This window comes from Gallinula chloropus (assembly GCF_964237585.1).
Source record: "Gallinula chloropus genome assembly, chromosome: 31".
Lineage (NCBI taxonomy): Eukaryota > Metazoa > Chordata > Aves > Gruiformes > Rallidae > Gallinula > Gallinula chloropus.
Window position 1 is genome coordinate 1,916,519 of NC_140116.1, and position 19,593 is coordinate 1,936,111.

The following is a 19,593-nucleotide window of genomic DNA, read 5'->3' on the forward strand; positions in this document are numbered from 1 at the left end:
TCCCCACAACCCCCCGTGCCCCCAGCCCCCTTGTCCTCATCCCTGTATCCCCTCCCCTGTATCCCCCCCCCCACGTCCCCACCCCCGATGTCCCCACCCCTCTTGTCCCCATCCCCACGTCCCGACCACCCCCATGTCCCCATCCCCATCCCCGTATCCCCACACCCCATTCTCGTGTCCCCACCCCCCCCAAGTGTCCCCATAACCCCCCCATGCCCCCCCCGTTGCCTCCCCTCGGTCCCCCCGGCCGCCAGGGGGCGCGCTGTGGCTGGGCGGTCCCGGGGCGGGGCCTGGCGAAGGAGGGGCGGGCGGGCGGCGCAGCGGCGCTCCGATGGCGGTGGGCCGGCAGCTCGCCCTCCGCCTGGCCTACGCGGCGCTCGGCGCCCTCATGGGCTTCTCGGCCTTCTTCACCTGGAGCCTGGCGCCCGCCTTCCGGCAGCCCGCCACGGCCGCGGCGGGGGGGCTCTCGGGTACGAGGGGGCGGGGGGAGAAGGGATGGGGCGGGCGGGGGGGGGGGGCGACTCCTGCTGAGGGGGGGGCGAGCGCTGGGCGGGGGGGGTGCAGGCCCTGAGGGGGTGCGGGGGCTGAGAGGGGGGTGCAGGTGCTGGGGGGGGTGCGGGCCCTGAGGGGGGGTGCAGGTGCTGGGGGGTTGCGGCCCCTGAGGGGGGGTGCAGGTGCTGGAGGGGGGTGCGGGCCCTGAGGGGGGGCGGGGAGGCGCTGAGGGGGGGGCGAGCGCTGGGGGAGTGCGGGGGCTGGGGGGGGGTGTGCGGGCCCTGACGGGGGGTGCGGGGGCTGAGGGGGGGTGCAGGTGCTAAGGGGGTGGCGAGTGCTGGGGAAGTGCGGGCCCTGAGAGGGTGTGGGGGCTGAGGGGGGGTGTAGGTGCTGGGGGGGGGTGCGGGCCCTGAGGAGGTGCGGGGGCTGAGGAGGGGTGCGGGCCCTGAGGAGGTGCGGGGGCTGAGGAGGGGTGCGGGCCCTGAGGGGGGGGGCGAGCGCTGGGGGAGTGCGGGGGCTTAGGGAGGGGGCTGCGGGCCCTGAGGGGGGGGCGAGCGCTGGGGGGGGGGGTACAGGTGCTGGGGGGGGTGCAGGCCTTGAGGGGGGTGCAGGTGCTGGGAGGGGTGCGGGCCCTGAGGGGGGGTGCTGAGGCGGGGAGGCGCTGAGGTGGGGGCAAGCACTGGGGGGGTGCAGGCCCTGGGGGAGTGGTGCAGGTGCTGGGGGGGTGTGGGCCCTGGGGGGGTGCAGGCGCTGAGGGGGGGGTGCAGGTGCTGGGGCAGGTGCAGGTGCTGGGGGGGGTGCAGGTGCTGGGGTGGGTGCAGGTGCTGGGTGGGGTGTGGGGGCTTAGGGGTGGCTGCAAGTGCTGGGGGGGTGTGGGGGCTTAGGGGTGCCACTGAGGCAGGGAGGTGCTGAGTCGGGGGCGAGCACTGGGGGAGTTTGGAGGCTGAGGGGGGGTGCAGGTGCTGGGGGAGGGGGCTGGCGCTGAGGGGAGGTGCTGGTGGTGTTGGCACCGCTGATGGTTCCCTTGGAACATCACCTGGCCAGTGCCACATGGTGATACCCTGACCTCCACCCTGCCCACCTCTTCCACCGGGGCAGCCAAGTCAGCAGAAGCTTCTGGGGACAAAGCTCCTCACAGTGGGTAGGGTGGGTGACAGCAGGATGTGGTTTAGGGACCCAGGGTGGGCTGTGAACCCTTTTTGGGGATGCTTTTGTCATCCTCCTGACCTCAGGGAGGGACTCGCTGCTCCCTGGAGGGAGCAACTTTGAACAGAAACCTGTTTGGGAGGCTGGAGCTCCCAGCACCCGGCAGCACATGCAGCCTGGGACCCCCAAACCCAACACTGTGGGACATGCAGGGTGCTGATGCTCATCCCTTAGGAGGAGGGAGGGTTGTGTGTTTCACAGCCTTGGTGGTGAGGATGCAATCCTCCTCCTCTTCTCCTTGGTCCCAGGAAGGGTTTTGTGGTGGAGCAGCTTTAGTTAACGACGTTGTGCAACCCACAGAGCACAAACCTGGACAAGTTTTTCAGCTTGCAGAGGCACGTGGCTGTCACAGGAAGCCCCATACCCCAGCCAGCGTGGTTCCTGGGATGAGAATTTCATTTTGGGGTTAAAGTTGGAAACTTTGCTGACTTCCCTAGGAGATTTTTAGTCCGGGGGAGTCAATCATTGCTCTGTGTTTCCAGGGAAGCCAAGCAAAGCACCAGCCTCCTGACCTTTATACCTGCTGAAAGTGTCTGTGCTGGACGCTCTGGAGTGTGTGCTGTTTGTCACAGGCCAGAAGCTGTGAAGGTGCATCTTGGTGTTCAGTGAAAGCAGTGAGATTCAGATGCCTGCCCTCGTTATGGGGCTGAGTTAATGAGTAAGTGCCTGGAGGGAGAGCAGGAGGTGAAGTTAGTGAAGAGCCTGGCTTGTTTCTGGGGTGTGAGCAACACCAGCGCTGCCCAGTCCCTCAGGTTTCTCAGAGAAGCTGTGGTGTGCAGGGTTGTGGTCATCTCTCTGCTTCCCCTACCCCCAAAAAGCTTTCCTTCCAGCTGGAATGAGACAATCCCAACACCTTTATCTCCACTTACTAAGAGGCACGAGGAAAGTTGGGGTGGCAGAGCCCAGAAGTGCCCAAGCCAACAAGAACTGAGGCTTTACACCTTTGTGTTTGCAGAGGAATCTTCCCAGCTCTGTGTTTCACAAGGTTGGTGAGAAAGCAGAGGGGGAGGAATCACCCTGTCCAGGCTGTGCTGAAGTTATTCAGGCTGTTGGCTGCAGGGAGGAGCAGGTTTGTGTGCTGGTTAAGGTCACCCAAAGCTGGTTAAGATAATGAGGAGTGAGGGAAGGGAGGAACCAAACGTAACAAGAGGTTGTTAGTTCAGTTGGGCTCTTGTCAATTTAAGGGCTCAAATGTCTTGTCCTTGTCTGTAGGTAGAGTGGGAATGTCTGTAGGTAGAATCACAGGATCACAGGGGTTGGAAGGGACCTCGAGAGTCCAACCCCCCTGCCAAAGCAGCTCCCCAGCTCATATTGCACAGGTTGGTGTCCAGATGGGGCTGGAATCTCTCCAGAGATGGAGACTCCACACCCCCTGGGCAGCCTGTCCCAGGGCTCCCTCACCCTCACTGGGGAAAAGTTCTTCCCTGGATTGGGGGGGAACTCCCTGTGCTCCAACTTGAGCCCATCACCCCTTGTCCTGTCCCCACAGACACTGCAAAGGGGCTGCCCATTCCCCCTGCATCCCATACTTCAGATATTGATAAACATGAATAAGGTCCCCCCTTAGTCTTCTCCTCCCCAGGCTGAACAGCCCCAGCTCACTCAGCCTTTCCTCACAGGGAGATGCTCCAGCCCCTTCAGCATCTCCCTGTCCCTCCTCTGGACTCTCTCCAGGAGATCCCTGTCCCTTTGATCCCAGGGAGCCCAGACCTGGACACAACACTCCAGTGGGGCCTGAGCAGGGCAGAGCAGAGGGGGACGATCCCCTCCTGTCACCTGCTGCCCACACTCCTCCTGATGCCCCCAGGATCCCCTTGTCTCTCTCAGCCCCCAGGGCACACTGCTGGCTCGTGGCCACCCTGTCATCCCACCAGCACCCCCAGGTCCTCCTCCTCAGGGCTTCCCCCCCACAGCTCCCCCCAGCCTGTCCTGATTCCAGCAGTTCTTCCTTCCCAGGGGCAGGACTCTCCACTTGCTGTTGTTGAACCTCAGCTGCAGTAGGATCACAAAGCCTGAGAAACAGATGCAGAGATGCATGTTTAGGCGTTAGGCGAAGCCAATCTAAGGGGTTCCCATCGTCTTAGTCTCACAGCTGCCTTTCCCTGCCTGCCTGCTTGGCTTTTTTGCCCCCTCAATGTCTCAGGAGGTGAACATGCTCCAAGAATTTGGGCTTTATTTATGCTCCCACCCTTGAACTGGGTATTTATGTCTCTCCCCATGGTGGTGAGGCCAGGAAGGAGTGGGGAATACACCTGCTCATGTATGAGAGAGCCTTTAAAATCCAGCCTGTCAATGAGGGGACATTAATATTAATATTAAGGGCAAACTGTGCCTTCAGTTCATCTTTGAGCCTCCAGCTTTTAGGGGATAACCCAGCATGGAAAGACAACTCCCCCCACCCAAAACCTGCAACCCAGCTCAAGTCTGCGCTGTGGTGCCATCGTGACATCCAACCCCCACATGCTGGGGGCTGTGATTGTCTTTAGTGGGTTTTGGGGGAAGTTGGGGTGGGTTTTTTGGGCCCCTTCATGTTTGTTTTTTTTTTTTTCCCCATTGAGAAGCTTCAAAAAACCATCAGAACACCCGAGAGGGGGTTGTAGTTGGGGCTGTTGTAGCTGGGAGCTCTGACACCCTGCGTGGGAGGGGGGGTGGGACATTGTTTCAGCTGGTGTACCTGGCAGCTTTGCAGCAGCTCCTCGTTAACAGGCCTCTGATTAAGCCAAGGATTTGCCTGCCAGCCTTCTCTGCAGCCTGTTTGTAGCTGTGGATGGAGTTTTGAACTAGCCTCCCAGTTTTCCCACCCCCTCCTGTGTGCTGGTCCCTGCTTTCCCCTTGCCTGTTGCCCAGGTGGATCGCAGCCACGCTGCAGCTTCTCTCAACAGGCTTTTGGTTTGGGGGACACACACGCTGTGTTTTAGGGTGTTCACCCCTATAACTCCTGCCTCGTTAGGGATTGATGTCTTTGTAAATCAGTTTGTATATCTTCTTACCTCCTGGAAGAACCATTCCTGCTCTGTTTTACGTTGAAATCTCCCCCCTGCTGCTGCTCACACTGACTTTCTCTGGCTCTGAGGTGTTTCCCTGTGATTTGAAGGAAAGCCTTGGATCATCCATCCCAACACAGCCATGCTGAGCGTGGCAGCAGAGCCCTCAGTAACCTCCACCTACCAAACCAGAAGTGGGTCATTCCAGGTGCTGAGCAAACCACCTTTCCAGTCTTTCCAGTCAGAAGAATTAACACCCCCCTCACCACCACCACAATGCCTGGTAAAATCAACTCCCTAATCCTCACAATCTTAAATCAACCTCCAGGCTCAGGATCATCTTAAACCAGATCCTCTCCTTGTTTTAAGCAGGAACACCCAGCCCAGTGCTCCCGATAACCCCAGGGAGAGCAGCTTAATGACCTGATCAATTAAAGCCCCTGAAAGTCATTCCTGAGTCAATCCTGGCCAGCTTGGTGGTTTACTGTTTCATTTGGAGCTGCTCACAGCACCTCTTATAATTTACTGCTTGTTCCTATGTTTGACCTTCTCCCCTCACTGCCTTAAATGAATTTATTTTATTTAAGCAGCCCATGAATCTCTGAACAGCTTCACTGTTTCCATTCTGCCAGGGGCAGTTTGAAAGAGAAGCAAGTAATTAAACCTTTCCAGGATGATTCTAGCCCTTTCCTGAGTGGCTTTTAATGTTCTCATGTATGTATCTCTCTTCAAATTTAATAGAGAGGGATTTTTTTATTCATTATTATTATCTTCTGCCCCCTCCCCATCGCTCCAAAGAGACTTTATTGGCTGTTTCCAAGCTGCTGGGATATTTCTGGCAAAATCAGAGCTTGTGCTTTGTGAATCTAACAGGTATTAAAGGGGCTGCAAGGGGGGGGGGTGACACCCAAAAATGTACTTTTTAGGCATCCAAACTTGAGAAATATCTGCTAAGTGAAAGTCAGTGGAGGCAGTTGGTGCTGGACACGGTGTCTGTCGCGTGCAGAAGCAGTGATGCTCTGGTAATTAATCTAACTTGCCATCTATTAGATGCATTTATGCAAATTGGCTTGTTCCCCCCAGCCAGGGCTGGTATCTCCTGTTGTGGTTATGGAGTGAAAACGCTCTGTGCTGCTTGGATTTGTGTGTAAAATGGAGCTGCAGACTGTTCCAGTGAGGGTTTGGCTTGTGGCCTCTTTGGTCCATGGTCTGGAGAAAGGGAGAGTCCTGTGGTGGTGTTAATGAGCCTGGCATGATGCTGCTGGGAAATGAGGTGCTGAAACATGAGTGGTGGTAGGCCCAGAGCATCCAAAATCTCTGAGTCTTGGTTCTTCCTTCTGCAAACACCTGAGCAGAAGCTGAAGGATGAGCAAACACCACCTTTTCTCCTCCCAACTGGTGTCTGAACCTGCTTTCCTCTAAAGGAAAGCCCCCTGGAATGGTACCACACAGGATCTCACATATCCACAGGGAGATTCTGCCAAGTGGAAACCCCTTTTGTACTAGAACACTCCCAAAACTCCTCTCCTTCCAGAGCTGAAATAGCTCAGTGCTGATCCCCAGATATTTTGGCACAAGAGCTGCTCAAGAAAACCCCTTTTCAACCTCTTCCCAAACCCAACTAGCTTGGCTTGAGCTCCTGGAAGAAAACACCCCATCAGGGATCCAACCACACAGGGCAAAGTTCTCCAAGCTTAGAGGTGGCCACAGGACCTTTGGTGGGTCAGCAAAGCTCAGGCTCTGTTTAGAGGAGCTGTTCCTAATCCTTGGAGTAAGGGAGTGTGTAAAGGGAGAGATTGATTGGATGGGAAAGGCTCTGAAAATCATCTTGTATTTGCTCACCACAGGTTTCATATTTTCCAGGGCTACACAAGGAGGTTCTAACATTGTTTTCCATGTTGTCATGTTGTTTGTCATCAGCTTTGCCATCATCCACGTGTCTGCTGAGCATCAGAGGGCTGGGAAAAGGATCCTTAGTGTGGAGTAGCTGCTCTGTGTGTGTTAGCTGGAGGGTTTTTGGTGTTTCTTGGGGGTTTTGTGTGTGTTTTTCCCCTCCCTGGAATCTGTAACGCCCATTAATGTGTTACACAGTGTCCTACCACAGCGTGTAAACGTGGCCTGGCACGTTTGGCCTCTGGCTGCTCTGACCTCAGGGGAGGCAGCTGGGCTGTTATTCCTGGTCAACAATGCAGCTTGTTTTGCTGGGATCGGTCAGTGATGAGCAAAGGGGAGTTGGGGGAGGCTGAGAGAACCTTTTGTTTATCCCTGGGTTTGTTTTTCTGTTTGGAGAAAGGGAAAGTTTTGTTTCACTTGGGCTTGAAGGATGCCAAACGTTCAGAAGGGCTTATCAAAACACTGAGATGAGGATGTGCTGGAGGAGGTCACAGCCCTGCTTTTGAACTCGCCTTTCAGGACTGAGCTAAACTCACTCCAAGGCTGCTCCAGGTTTCTCATGTCTCCAGTATCATAGAATCCCAGACTGGGCTGGGTTGGAAGGGACCCCAAGGGTCACAAAGCTCCAACCCCCTGCCACAGGCAGGGACACCAACCTCCAGGCCTGGAGCTACACAAGGTTGCCCAGGGCCCCAGCCAACCTGGCCTTGGACACCCCCAGGGATGGATGGGGCACCCACCCCCTCTCTGGGCAGCCCCTTCCAGCCCCTCACCACTCTCTCTGAAAAGAGCTTCCCCCCAATCTCTCCTCTCCCCCTTCCCTCCTCCAGCTTCACCCCATCCCCTTGTCCTGCCAGTCTCTGCCCTTTAACAAGCCCATTCCCCTCCTGTTCCTGGGGTCCCTTCAGGGACTTGGGGGCTGCAGTGAGGTCCCCCCACAGCCTTCTCTTCTCCAGGCTGACCCAGCCCAGCTCCCTCAGCCTCTCTCCATAGGGGAGCTGCTCCAGCCCCCCTAATCACCCTCATATCCCTTCTCTGACCCCTCTCCACCAGCCCCACATTGTACTGGGTTCCCCAGCTCTGGACACAGGACTCCACCTGGGGAAGAGCAGAGAGGAACAATCCCCTCCCTGTCCCTGCTCCCACCCCTCTGCTGATGGAGCCCAGGATCCCATCGCCCTTCCCAGCTGCAGGAGCCACTGCTGCTCATGGGGAGTTTCTCATCCCCCAGGACACCCAGGTCCTTCTCCTCAGGGCTGCTCCCCAGGAGCTCTTCTCCCAGCCCGTATCCAAGTCTGGGATCCCTCCAGCCCCAGTCCAACACCTCACATTTTGCAGTGTTGAACCTCATGAGGTTCACCCAGGCCCAAACTTCATCCCCCCTTCTATGCCCCTTCTATTCCCATGTGTCCCTAGACATCCAGAGGAGGGGGGTTTGCTGTCTTTTGGGACTCTTCCCTCTCTCTGCTGAGGTTCAGGTGCCCATCTGATCACCAGCTCAGTTTGAGGGGATGAAGCAATTAAAACAGCACGTCCTGCTCTCCCTTCTGCCTGTTCCTGAGCACGTGCTGCCCATGGGGGTATTTTAACACTCCTCAGACAGCACTGGGAGCTCCTTTAACCTCTTGGGAGTGCTGCTCTGCCTTTTTTAGAGTAAAGAAAAAGAGAAACCAAGTGCTCTGCAAGCCAGGTGGTCTCCCCAAAGGATCTGAGAGCTGTAGGAGTGTGAGGGAGAGGAGGCAAGCGCCCAGCTGGAGCTGGAGGAGACTCTTTCCCCTCTGTCTCACGTGGTGTTGAAGGGGATGGGATGTTGGCTGAGCTGCCTGGAAAAGGATGCCCCATCTTTACTGACCGTGTGACAGACCTTGGGGCCTCCAGCACGTGGGGAAGTTTGTCACAAGCCCTTTTCTTTTGCTGACTCACATGTGAGGCAGCGACTCTGGTGTGTGAAGGATGCTCAACAGCTTCAAGTGCTGTGTCAGGGGCAGTAAAGGAGGGGGGGGGGGGGGGAAGATCATGTGCTGCCCCTGCCCTGGCCACAGAGAGCTTTCAGAGCATCACCAGCACTTCTGGTGTGGAACCACCAGCAGCTTGACTCAGCAGTTCAGATGAATTGTGCAGAGTCATCGCCTGGGGGGGGGTGTGGGGGGAGCAGCTTGTTCTGCTGACTGAAAAACACAAGTTCCCCTTTTTTTTTATTTAAAGAAAAAAAGAGTGGCTTGCACTTGCTAGAAAGCAAGCTAAAGGTAACGTGGAGTTGAGGAAGTGGTGGTTTAGTGGGCTGAGGGACAGGCTTTCCCACCAGATCCCGTGGCAGGCTCTTTGAGGAGCATCACCAGGGCGATGGGGAACAGAATCTGCTGCTCCCCAAAAACCCCATCTCTCCCAGGCGTGTGTTGGGCTGGAATCCACCATGGAAAAGCTGGATCTGTAGCTGATTTGAGAGTCTCAGAGCTCAAATCCTCATGGCCCACAGCCAGAGAACACACTCATACAGGGTTAAGGACAGATGAATTAACAGACTGGTGTTGCCTTTCCTCTTCCCTGTGATAAAACACTGGGGAGCTCCGTCTGCCCTGGGTGTCTGTCCTTTCCCTGTGGGTTTTTACTGCACCCTGAGTGCTTTTGCTTTCACTTTGGCATGTTTTTCTTTTGAAGCTTGTCCTTTTTCTGCCCACCTCTTTTACAGGCCACTCCAGAGAGCATGATGACTTTCTTTGCTCCATCCCAAGCCACCAAAGAGGCAAAAAAGCATTGCTGGGGTTCTGTGGAGCCTGGGATTGACTTGGGGTGTGTTGAGCTTTTTTATTTTCACAAGCCTGCAGCTCATCCCATGTCTGTGAGACAGGAAAACCTGTTGGAAATGAGATGAGAGCTGCTGAGGAGCCACAAAGCAAATCCAGGACATCCCTGGGCTTTGGATGCAGTTGTTTTCCTCTCTGCTCTCATACCTTCTTCCAAGCCTTTGGAATAACGACCTTATCCAGTAACAAACGAGCTCTGGCAAGACTCGTGGCTGTCCTCAGGATCCAAATGTTTATCTTGCAGTGGGCAAGGCCAGTTCTCACTCCCTTTGATGTTGAGGAGGAGCTGCAGAGGGAGGTCTGTGTGAGTGCAGGATGATGCCATATAAAGCAGCCTGGTGGTGCTGGTTTATTTATTTTTAATTATTATTCCCCCTCCCCCTAATTCCCCCCCCCTCTTCTGCTGCCCTTTAAATAAAATCTGGAAGGGAGGTGATGGGGAAGGAGAAATAGAAGCCAGGGAGTTGCAGCACTGGAGGGTCACATTTCAGAGGTGCTGCCAAGGTCTTTGGCAAAGGGAGTGGGGTGGTTTAGGTGTGTGAGGTTGGGCTGACTTTAGGCTGAGTTGGCAGCTTAAGGAGCTTGAGCTGGACCCGTCAGCGCTGCGGCTCGGCCAGGGGGACAGCTTGGGGTGGTTGGAGGGGGTGATGCTGCTTGGAGTTGGGGGGGGTTTGAGCTTGTGAGCGGGTGGTTCAGAGAGTCACGGGCTTGGGAAGGTGCTTTGAGATCATCCAGTCCAACTGGACCCGTCCTGTGCTAAACCAGACCCCTGAGCACCTCATCCACCTGTCTTAAACACATCCTGGGGTGGGGACTCAGCCCCCTCCCTGGGCAGGAGGCTCCTGCTCCAGGCCCTGACCCTGCTCCAGGCCCTGCTCCTGCTCCAGGCCCCTGTTCCCCATCCCCCACAGTTCTTTCAGGGAAGAACTTTCCCCTCCCATCTGCTCTGCCCCTGCCCTGGGGCAGCTTGAGCCCATTGCCCCTTGTCCCATCTCCTGTCCCCTGGCTGAAGAGACCATCCCCCACCTCTCTGCACCCTCCTGGCAGGGCAGGGGAGGTGGGGAGAAGGGCTCCCCTCAGCCTCCTCTTCTCCAGGCTCAACACCCCCAGCTCCCTCAGCTGCTCCTCAGAGGATTCACCCTCCAGCCCCTTCCCCAGCCTGGTTGCCCTTCTCTGCACTCACCCCAGGACCCCAATGTCCTTCTGATGCTGAGGAGCCCAGAACTGGACCCAGCACTGGAGGTGCAGCCTCCCCAGTGCCCAGTCCAGGGGCACAATCCCCTCCCCAGCCCTGCTGGCCACGCTGGGTCTGACACAAGCCAGGATGCCCTTGGCCTTCCTGGGCATCTGGCCCCACTGCTGGCTCATGGTCAGTCACTCAACACCCCCAGGTCCTTCTCCAGCTGCTCTGCTCCCAGCCTGTAGCTGCTGGGGGTTGTAACATCCCATGTGCATCACTCTGCCCTTGGCCTTGTTAAACCTCATCCCATTGGCCTTATCCCATGGATCCAACCTGTCCAGACCCCTCTGAAGAGCCTCCCTTCCCTAAGGTAGATGGACACCTGTGAATCACTTGGGAGCTGAACTTGTTCACCCCTTGACTCCAACAGCTTGCAGTGTTGGGAGGGGATTTGCCCCAGTGGAATTCACTGGAGAGGCTGGAATGCTCGGTGCTGACCAGGACCTGTGTGTCTTGACATAGGTGTCCAAAATCTGTGGTCACACTGGTGCCCTTCATCACCTCTGTGTGTACAAGGGGCTGCCTGGCCCTTGCCAAAGGCTGCACTGGGCCTGGCTGAGGGCATCTTGTGTCATATCCTAAAAGCTGCTCAGAGAATTCCATCAAGCTGCTGGAAACGGGTCTGGAAAACAACCAAGTTACTTGGGGACACCCAGGCAAGGAGCAAGATGGGTGTCTTACAGTGGGCTGAGGGAATCTGGGGTGGATGTGGAGGGTGTGGGGGGCTTGTGCAGGCAGCTGTTGGTTTGGGTATTTCCCCTCCTGTCCCTGGGGGGTTAATGAGCTTCTGTTTCGTAGCCGCCTGGCTGTGCTGGAGTGCGGTGCCCGGTACTGACTGCCCTTGCTGTCTGATTGAGCAGGTGTTCTGGCGCTCTGGGCCCTAATCACGCATGTGATGTATGTGCAGGATTACTGGAGGACCTGGTTAAAAGGGCTGAGGTTCTTCCTCTTCATCGGGATCCTCTTCTCAGCTCTCTCAGTGGTGGGATTCTGCTCCTTCCTCGTCCTGGCCATCACCAAGCACCAGTGTAAGTACTTCGTGGGGAGGAATGATGCTGGGATTGCTGCTGAAGCAGAGCTGGGTTTGAATCCAGGGGTGCTCCTGCCATCACTCCTGAGAGGTGCAGAGAGATATTTTGGGGAGGGGTGCAAGGATGCAGCTCCCCTACGGAGAGAGGCTGAGGGAGCTGGGCTGGGTCAGCCTGGAGAAGAGAAGGCTGTGGGGGGACCTCACTGCAGCCCCCCAGTCCCTGAAGGGAGCAGAGGAACAGGAGGGGAATGGGCTTGTTAAAGGGCAGAGACTGGCAGGACAAGGGGATGGGGTGAAGCTGGAGGAGGGAAGGGGGAGAGGAGAGACTGGGGGGAAGTTCTTTGCAGAGAGAGTGGTGAGGGGCTGGAGGGGCTGCCCAGAGAGGGGGTGGGTGCCCCATCCATCCCTGGGGGTGTCCAAGGCCAGGTTGGCTGGGGCCCTGGGCAACCTTGTGTAGCTCCAGGCCTGGAGGTTGGTGTCCCTGCCTGTGGCAGGGGGTTGGAGCTCTGTGACCCTTGGGGTCTCTTCCAGCCCATGCCATTCTATGATTCTGTGCTGCCCTTGATTTCATTCTGATGACACAAGTAATTCCCCTGCCCAATGCCTGTGGTCCCTTGGAGCACCTCAGATATTGAGCCCTGCCTGCACAGGCCTGGTTTAAAGGACTGCTGTAACCAGTCTGCATTTCCCAGAACTGTTTCCCATAGGAACTGGAATTTCCTTCTCTCCAGGACAAATAAAACGAGTCCTTTTAAGCAATTTACTTATTTCCAGGACAAATAAAGCCAGTGCTCCTAAGCATTGTCCCTTCAGCGCTCGTAAAGCAGGTGGGTGAGGATACTGCAAGCCAAACACAAGGCAGCAGGGTGAAAATGCCTTCTAAACTTAGTCAGCATATAAAACCCCATTGCCATCAAATATTTAACATCATTAACGAGGAGGGGGTCACATAATTCCTCCCAGTATTTGCTTGGCACTAGACCAAAGAGAGAAAGTTTGGGGGGGGTTGTTTTTGTTAGGAGCTGTTGGTGTTTGCTGCATGCTGCATTTGGGCTCCTGGCCACCCAGAGCCCTGTGGTGGGTGTACTCCTGGGGGTGGACAAGCTGTGTTGGGGTCATAACCCCCCCCCCCAAAACCTAAATAACCCTCCCCACAGGGATTTAAGAGCTTCAGCCTAGTGAAAGGCTGTGAAAATACACTCATCCCCCATCCTGAGGAATAACAAATGTAAAAAGAAAAGCAAATATTTTCCCATCACCTCCTTTCCTGGGGACATGAGGAAAAACTGGGTGTTTGGGGGGAATATTTGGGGCTTTTTTTCTTCTTTTTTTTTTTTAGGGAAATGGGGATATTTTAGGGGAAAAGCCTTAATCCTGGGGGAAAGCAGAACATCTGCACTGGGTATTTATCTAAATGGGTATTTATGTAAAAATATATCAATGGTTATTTATGTTGAGGTTGTTCCAGTTTTCTGTTGGGGTTGTTCTGGTTTATGTTGAGGTTTTTCCAGTTTATGTTGAGGACAATCCAGTTTATGTTTAGGTTATTCTAGGTTATTCCAGTTTAGGTTATTTAAGTTGAGGATTGATACATTCAACCAGTGGGATTTACTGAGTAAGCACTTTTTTGGGGGGGAGGAGGGTGTGTATTCTTCAAAACAATTCATCTTTATCTTTCAATCCTGACCAAGCAGCTTGTGCTCAGAGGTGGAATTCTTTTCTGCCTTAGGTTATGCAAGTGTATTTCAAATTTGTTGATGTCTCTAGAACCAACCCCCCCTGAAAGGCTGAAATTAAAGACCAAGGCTGCTGATCCACACTCAGAAAAACAGAACTGAACCCACTGGACTTCAAAGTAACCCCTGAGCAGAGGGTTTTACCACAGATAAAGGAGAGAGAAGGGAGTAGTAAGGCAGGAGGAGGGAAGTGCTGCACCTTGGAGTTGTTGCCTTGAGCTGTGTGATTCTGCCAGCCAGGAACTCACGTGGGCTTCATCCCCCTCCCAAGCAAGGAGAGTTTGGGGTGCCTGCTTGGGGGACCCTTCCTGCTCCTGGAGGTGACAGGGAGCTTCAGGCTGTGGTCTGAGTAAAGAGAGCTGAGATGAAGGCACTGCTGAAACCTCCCTCACAAACCAGGGTCTGGCTGTGGGCTGGAAAGCTCCCAGGGAGTTGGGGGACTGAGTTTGGGGGTCTTCCTGGTGGGACTACAAAGGGGATTGATGGGATTTTAACCCCTCTCTCTGTATCCTTTTGTCTCCTAGCCCTGACTGACCCCAGAAGCTACTACCTGTCGTGTGTGTGGAGTTTCATCTCCTTGAAATGGGCCTTCCTGCTCAGTCTCTACTCTTACCGGTACAGGAACGAGTTTGCAGACATCAGCATCCTCAGTGACTTCTGAGCCTTGGACTTCAATCCTCTCTGAAGGTGCTGGATGTTTGGTTGCCCCCAGAGGCACGGTACCCACCAGAGATGTGTGAGGGGCAGAGAGAAGGATCCCACCCAGTGCTGCTTGGTCTGTCTGTCTGCAGTAGGGGTTTTTTCCTAATTGCTTTTACTCAACCATTTAACGTTCGGCTAACGATGTCAGTCTAGTCCTTCTGTGTCTGGTGTCTGGTGGTGAGGTGAGAGACTCCACCTGCTTAACACACAGCAGGCCTGGAGCTGCTATTGGTGGTTCTCCCACTCCAGGGCACCTCTGAGGAGGAAATCAGGGGGTCTTGTGGGTCTGGACCTGGTAGCTGCAGCACCCGAGCACCTTCCTCCTCGGGCGTGTGGAGTGAGGAGCCCTGCTGGGTGGGAGTCAGCTCCCTTTGCACTGCTCTGCTCCTTGGGGTGGGAGAGGTGAGGTCCCTGCATCCCCCCCCTCTTTCTGGCCAGGGTCCCTGTATCCCCCCCCCTTTCTGGCCAGGGTCCCTGCATCCCCCCCTCTTTCTGGCCAGGGTCCCTGTATCCCCCCCCCTTTCTGGCCAGGGTCCCTGCATCCCCCCCCTCTTTCTGGCCAGGGTCCCTGCATCCCCCCTCCTCTTTCTGGCCAGGGTCCCTGCATCCCCCCTCCTCTTTCTGGCCAGGGTCCCTGCATCCCCCCTCCTCTTTCTGGCCAGGGTCCCTGCATTCCCCCCTCTTTCTGGCCAGGGTCCCTGCATCCCCCCCTCTTTCTGGCTCGGCTCCCTGCATCCCCCCCACCTTTCTGACTGAGGTCCCCCCATCCCTCCCAGCCCATACCATGCATCTTGCCAGTTTTCTTTCCCCCCATTATACTCCCAGTCAGCTCTCTCCAGTGCTCTGGGTGAGCCCCAAGGGACAGGCCAGCATCACTGTCACCTCAAGGCTCTGTCCAGGGTGGGGAACACTGATTCTGGCTGCTCTCCCTCATCATTTTCAAAAGGAACTTGATACTGGGATGTCACCCTCAGATTTGTAGGTGTTTGGGTGAAAGGTGTACTGGGCAGAGGGTTACCTGCCTGAGTCTCTGCAGAAACACAAATACCACTCTTCTCCTAAAGAAACAGACGCTCTGGAGGCAGGACTGAGCTTCCTTCTCTTTGCTCAGCTTCCCCCTAACAGCCAGGGGGGTGAGCAAGGGGAGGGGACACGGTGCTCAGGTCCAAAAGGGACCCAGAGCCAGGTCCCACTGAGTGTCCCCACAGCCACAGACACACTGCCAGGCTCCTGTGTGGCGAGTTAAGGGGTGACAAGTCTCATGCTTGTGGGCTGGTGTGTGGGATGTGGCTGGGCTTGCCCTTTGCCTGCTGGTGGGGAAGCTTTTCCCTCTGACAACCCTAAACCCTGCGTGGATTTAGTGGCCTCTCCCCACCCTTGCTCCCTGCCAGCAGCTCTGCACAGGAGCATGAAGCCTTCAAGCCTTCTCATCATCCTCATTCACTGCACGTCCCCTGGACTGGGTGCAGGTTTGGGGCTGCTGCTCTGGTGTTTTGAGGTGGGAATGGCCATTTGCTTAATCACATGTAGATGGGTGAGAGGAGAGGAGGGAAAAGCAGGGGAAAGGTGCTTGGAGTCCTGCAGATGTTCTCCTGCCTCCCCTGCAGAGCCTTCCTGCCAGGGACCTGCTCAGGGTCTGTGACCAAGAGGGGTGCGAGTGGAAGGTCCCCTTGTCCTCTTGTGTCAGGCCAGCCTTCCCTCACACCCCCTACACAACTCCCACTCTGGTTCTTGTATCGTGGGCTGTCCTTGTACCCTGTCCCAGCACTGTGCCCCACCACTGCCACCTCTGCATCCCTCTGGGAGGCTCCATCCCACCTTGGCTGCTGGGGAAGGTGGGTGACTCGGGCACGTGGTGATCCATCAGAGCTGCTGAGGGGGGGTTGGCTGTGTTTCCCAGCACCTCTTCATAGTGTTCTGGGTTTCTTGGGTAGGCAGCTCCTCAAATGACTTAATTACATCGAGGAAGGGCTTCAGGTTGATGTGTCAACCGAGCTTACAGCCAGCTTCTGCCAGGGCTCCCCCTGGAGCTGCTAAACCCAGGCAGAGGGCTTTTAAATGCTGCCACCTGCCTCGCTGCTGGGGTCAGGCTGCCAGAGCCTGGCAGGGGACAGAGCAGCTCATCTCCCTTCCCTGCCCAAAGCCACAACACCCACTGCCAGGCTCACACAGGGTTTTGGCATCGTTCCTGTCCCTAAAAGCCACCTCTGCCTCACCCAGCACCGCGAGCGCCGGCTCCGAGCACCAGCTTGGGTCCCGACTCCCATCGCTTCCCACCAAACATCATCCCCATCTCTCCCTAAATTATCCAGCCCACACCCAGCGTGGTGTGCTGAGGGTGTGTGGGGGGCTCCTTCCTCAGTCACTCACCCAAAAATCCCCTCAGGGCCAAGGGGGGGGATATTTAAAGTTGATTTTTATGATTTTAAATAAGCTCACTGAACCTGACCCCTTCTTTTTTCTCCCTGCCACCTTTTAGCTCTGGAATTTCTACTCCCACCCCAGCTTTTTAAAAAGCTGCTTTCTGTAAATATCTAATATATTTTTACATTGTTTATGCTTCCTTTGCACGCTGGGGGTGAGATTGGGGTGTGGTGGGACGGTGTTACCTCACGGTGGGCTTTGTCTGTGTGTATCCTGGTGTCTCCTTGTACTAAACCGCGCTGTAACTCGTCCGTGACGCCACAGCAAGAGCAGAATACAGTCTGTCTTTCTCACCAAACCAGCCTCTGGAGTGATTCCTTTGCCTTTTCCCCCCATCAAGTTGTTAAATTCCCTCTTTCCCCTCCCTTGGTGACACTGAATTGCACAACACATGGTGCTTTTAGGGGTGATGTGGAGCCCCCCCCAGCATTCAACTCTGTCGTGCTCCATCCCTTCCACCTTTAGCAGCATTCTCAAGATAGAAGTGATGCCTAAAGTGGGTTTTATTTCCCCCCTCTTTGGATTTTGGGACTGAAGGAATCTTGGACACTGCAGCCCATCCCTGGGGGGAGACACCCATCCTGCAGCCCTGAGCCTGGGAGGTGCAAATCCCTGTACACTCAGGTGAGAGAGAATCCCAGAATCCCAGACTGGTCTGGGTTGGAAGGGACCCCAAGGGTCACAGAGCTCCAACCCCCTGCCACAGGCAGGGACACCAACCTCCAGGCCTGGAGCTACACAAGGTTGCCCAGGGCCCATCCAACCTGGCCTTGAACACCCCCAGGCATGGATGGGGCACCCACCCCCTCTCTGGGCAGCCCCTTCCAGCCCCTCACCACTCTCTCTGCACAGAACTTCCCCCCAATCTCTCCTCTCCCCCTTCCCTCCTCCAGCTTCACCCCAGCCCCTTGTCCTGCCAGTCTCTGCCCTTTAACAAGCCCATTCCCCTCCTGTTCCTGGGGTCCCTTCAGGGACTGGGGGGCTGCAGTGAGGTCCCCCCACAGCCTTCTCTTCTCCAGGCTGACCCAGCCCAGCTCCCTCAGCCTCTCTCCAGGCTGGTGCAGGATTTTCCCCATTTCCCTGCTTCCTGGAGTTAAAACTGGCTAAAAATCACCAGGATCATCTAAAAATACCTCTGTGCCATCCAGCAGCTGTGGCCTGGGAGCAGCTGCCTGTCCCCCCTGTGTGGTCTCAGCTGGTCAGCGAGCTCCCAGCCGGCTCTCCGGTGCCAGCGCTCACGGATCGGTGAGGGAAAAGGGGGATCCCTCAGCCCTTCCTCCTCTTGGGAAGGGGAAGGGGCTTTTAGGGAGCCGAGCAGGGGTGGGAAATGCCTGAAATTCAGAGCTGGAGGCTGGCTGGCAGCGTGCTGGGATGTGCTGGGATGCACTGGGCTGCTCTCCCACCCGCCAGCGGGGTGGGCTGTGCGTCCTCCTCATGGGCTGCTGGGGATCCTGTGTCCCCCAAACCTCTCTGGGAGAGCCCATGGGCAGCTCCTCTCCCAGTCCTGCCCAGTGCTACACGTCCCGATGCTGGGACCGGGCCCAGTGAGGTTTGGGGTGACGAGCTGAGCCCCCCCTGTGTCTCGATTCCCAGTCCCCACTTTGTGCCTTGGCAGCACTGGTGGTAACTGGAATATTGGGAGCGAATTGGGAAATGCTGGGACCGTGTGTCCCCTCTGATGCTTCTCCTGCAGGAGGGGAGAGTGGTGAGAGGGTCCTTCAGCGAAGGGAAGGGGGCTGAGGACCGCCCCCCGTCACCCCCCGGGACCAGCAGAGAGGGATGGAGGGAGGGATGGAGGGAGGGATGGAGGGAGGGATGGAGGGAGGGATGGAGGGATGGAGGGATGCTGGAGCCGGGACCAAGCCGCCAGCCTGGCCAGGAGCACCCATGGGTGCAGGGTGGGCAGCGGCCGGTGGAGGGCAGCAGTGGCCCGGCCATGGCTGGGGGGAGCCGGGACCCCCCCCCGGAGGGTTGTCCAGCGGATGCTGTTGTGGTGGGAGGGGACACAAGGCTGGAGCCCTTTGGGGACCACCAGCTCCCACCACCCCGGCCAGGACCCCCCATCTCCTGGCAGGCTGAGGAGGCTGAAGCCCCCGTTTGAGACCTGCACCCCATCCCGGGGTGACATGAGGGTCTGGCAGGGTGCTGAGCCGTGGCCCACACCCCCCCGTGGGCTGGTCTGGGGGTCTCCTTCCCTTGCTGGGGTCTGGCAGATGGTTTTGGGGGTCCCTCCTGGCCCCGCTCCCAGCTCCTTCATCCCGAAATCCCATCTGAGGAGTCACCAAGTCTCTGCCCTCAACGGGGGGCTGACAGCCCCCTGACACACACACCCAGGGCGCCATGTGAGCCCTTCTCAGCGTTGGGGGACGTATTTCCCCCCCCTCAAACCCCATCCCCTGTGGCATGTCCAAGGGCTGAGCTCAGAGCCACAGTGGGTCCAGCACCGCGGCACTTGGGTGTCCCCTGGGGTTGGGGTCTGCGCAGAGGCTGGTGGGGGGCCCAGCACAGGGGTGTCCTGCCATGGGATGCTCAGAGATGCTGGTACACACTGGTCCTGCTGCCTCTCTCAATGGGGTCACAACCCCAAAACCCGATGTGGAGGGAGGGGATTCCCCTCCTGTGCTCCCTCTGTGCTGGGGAATCCGTGTCCCCACCCCATCCTACGGGATCTCAGGGGATCCAGACCCCCTTCAAGGGGGTAGAGCAGCTGTTGACTGCCCTGGTCCTGGGAGGAAAAACCTTCTCCTCTCCTGGGAAAGGTTTCCAGCCCCTTCTCTAAACCAGGGGGGGGCAGCACGTGAGCCCAACCTACCTGCTCATCCCTGGGGTAGGAGGGGAGCACAGATCCCCCATGGCTCTGAAGGGTCAGAGCACCCCCCCAGCTAGACCTGAGTCCATCCTCTTGCCACAAGAGCCCTTCTCTACCTTCAGGCTCCCCAAAAATCACCACGATCCCATCCCTGCTCTCAGGTTAGACTGGCCTTTCCCACCCAGCAGGATGGGAGGAGCAGCAGCTTGAGGAAGCCCTCAGGAACTGGGCAGCATCTCCTGGCTTTGACCCACGTGTTGGGGGCTTGCAGAG

At 56.8% G+C, this 19,593-nt stretch overlaps 1 protein-coding gene across 1 annotated transcript; it reads left to right on the forward strand.

Moving 5' to 3' along the window:
• Nucleotides 1-331: 331 nt before the first annotated feature.
• SLC48A1 (solute carrier family 48 member 1) lies at nucleotides 332-14,693 on the forward strand (the record flags this gene model as incomplete). The annotated part of the gene is made up of 3 exons (XM_084277401.1): nucleotides 332-470; nucleotides 11,480-11,647; nucleotides 13,910-14,693. The coding sequence occupies 3 exons, from the start codon at nucleotides 332-334 to the stop codon at nucleotides 14,044-14,046; spliced, it is 444 nt and encodes a 147-aa protein (XP_084133527.1). The 3' UTR covers nucleotides 14,047-14,693.
• Nucleotides 14,694-19,593: the final 4,900 nt, after the last annotated feature.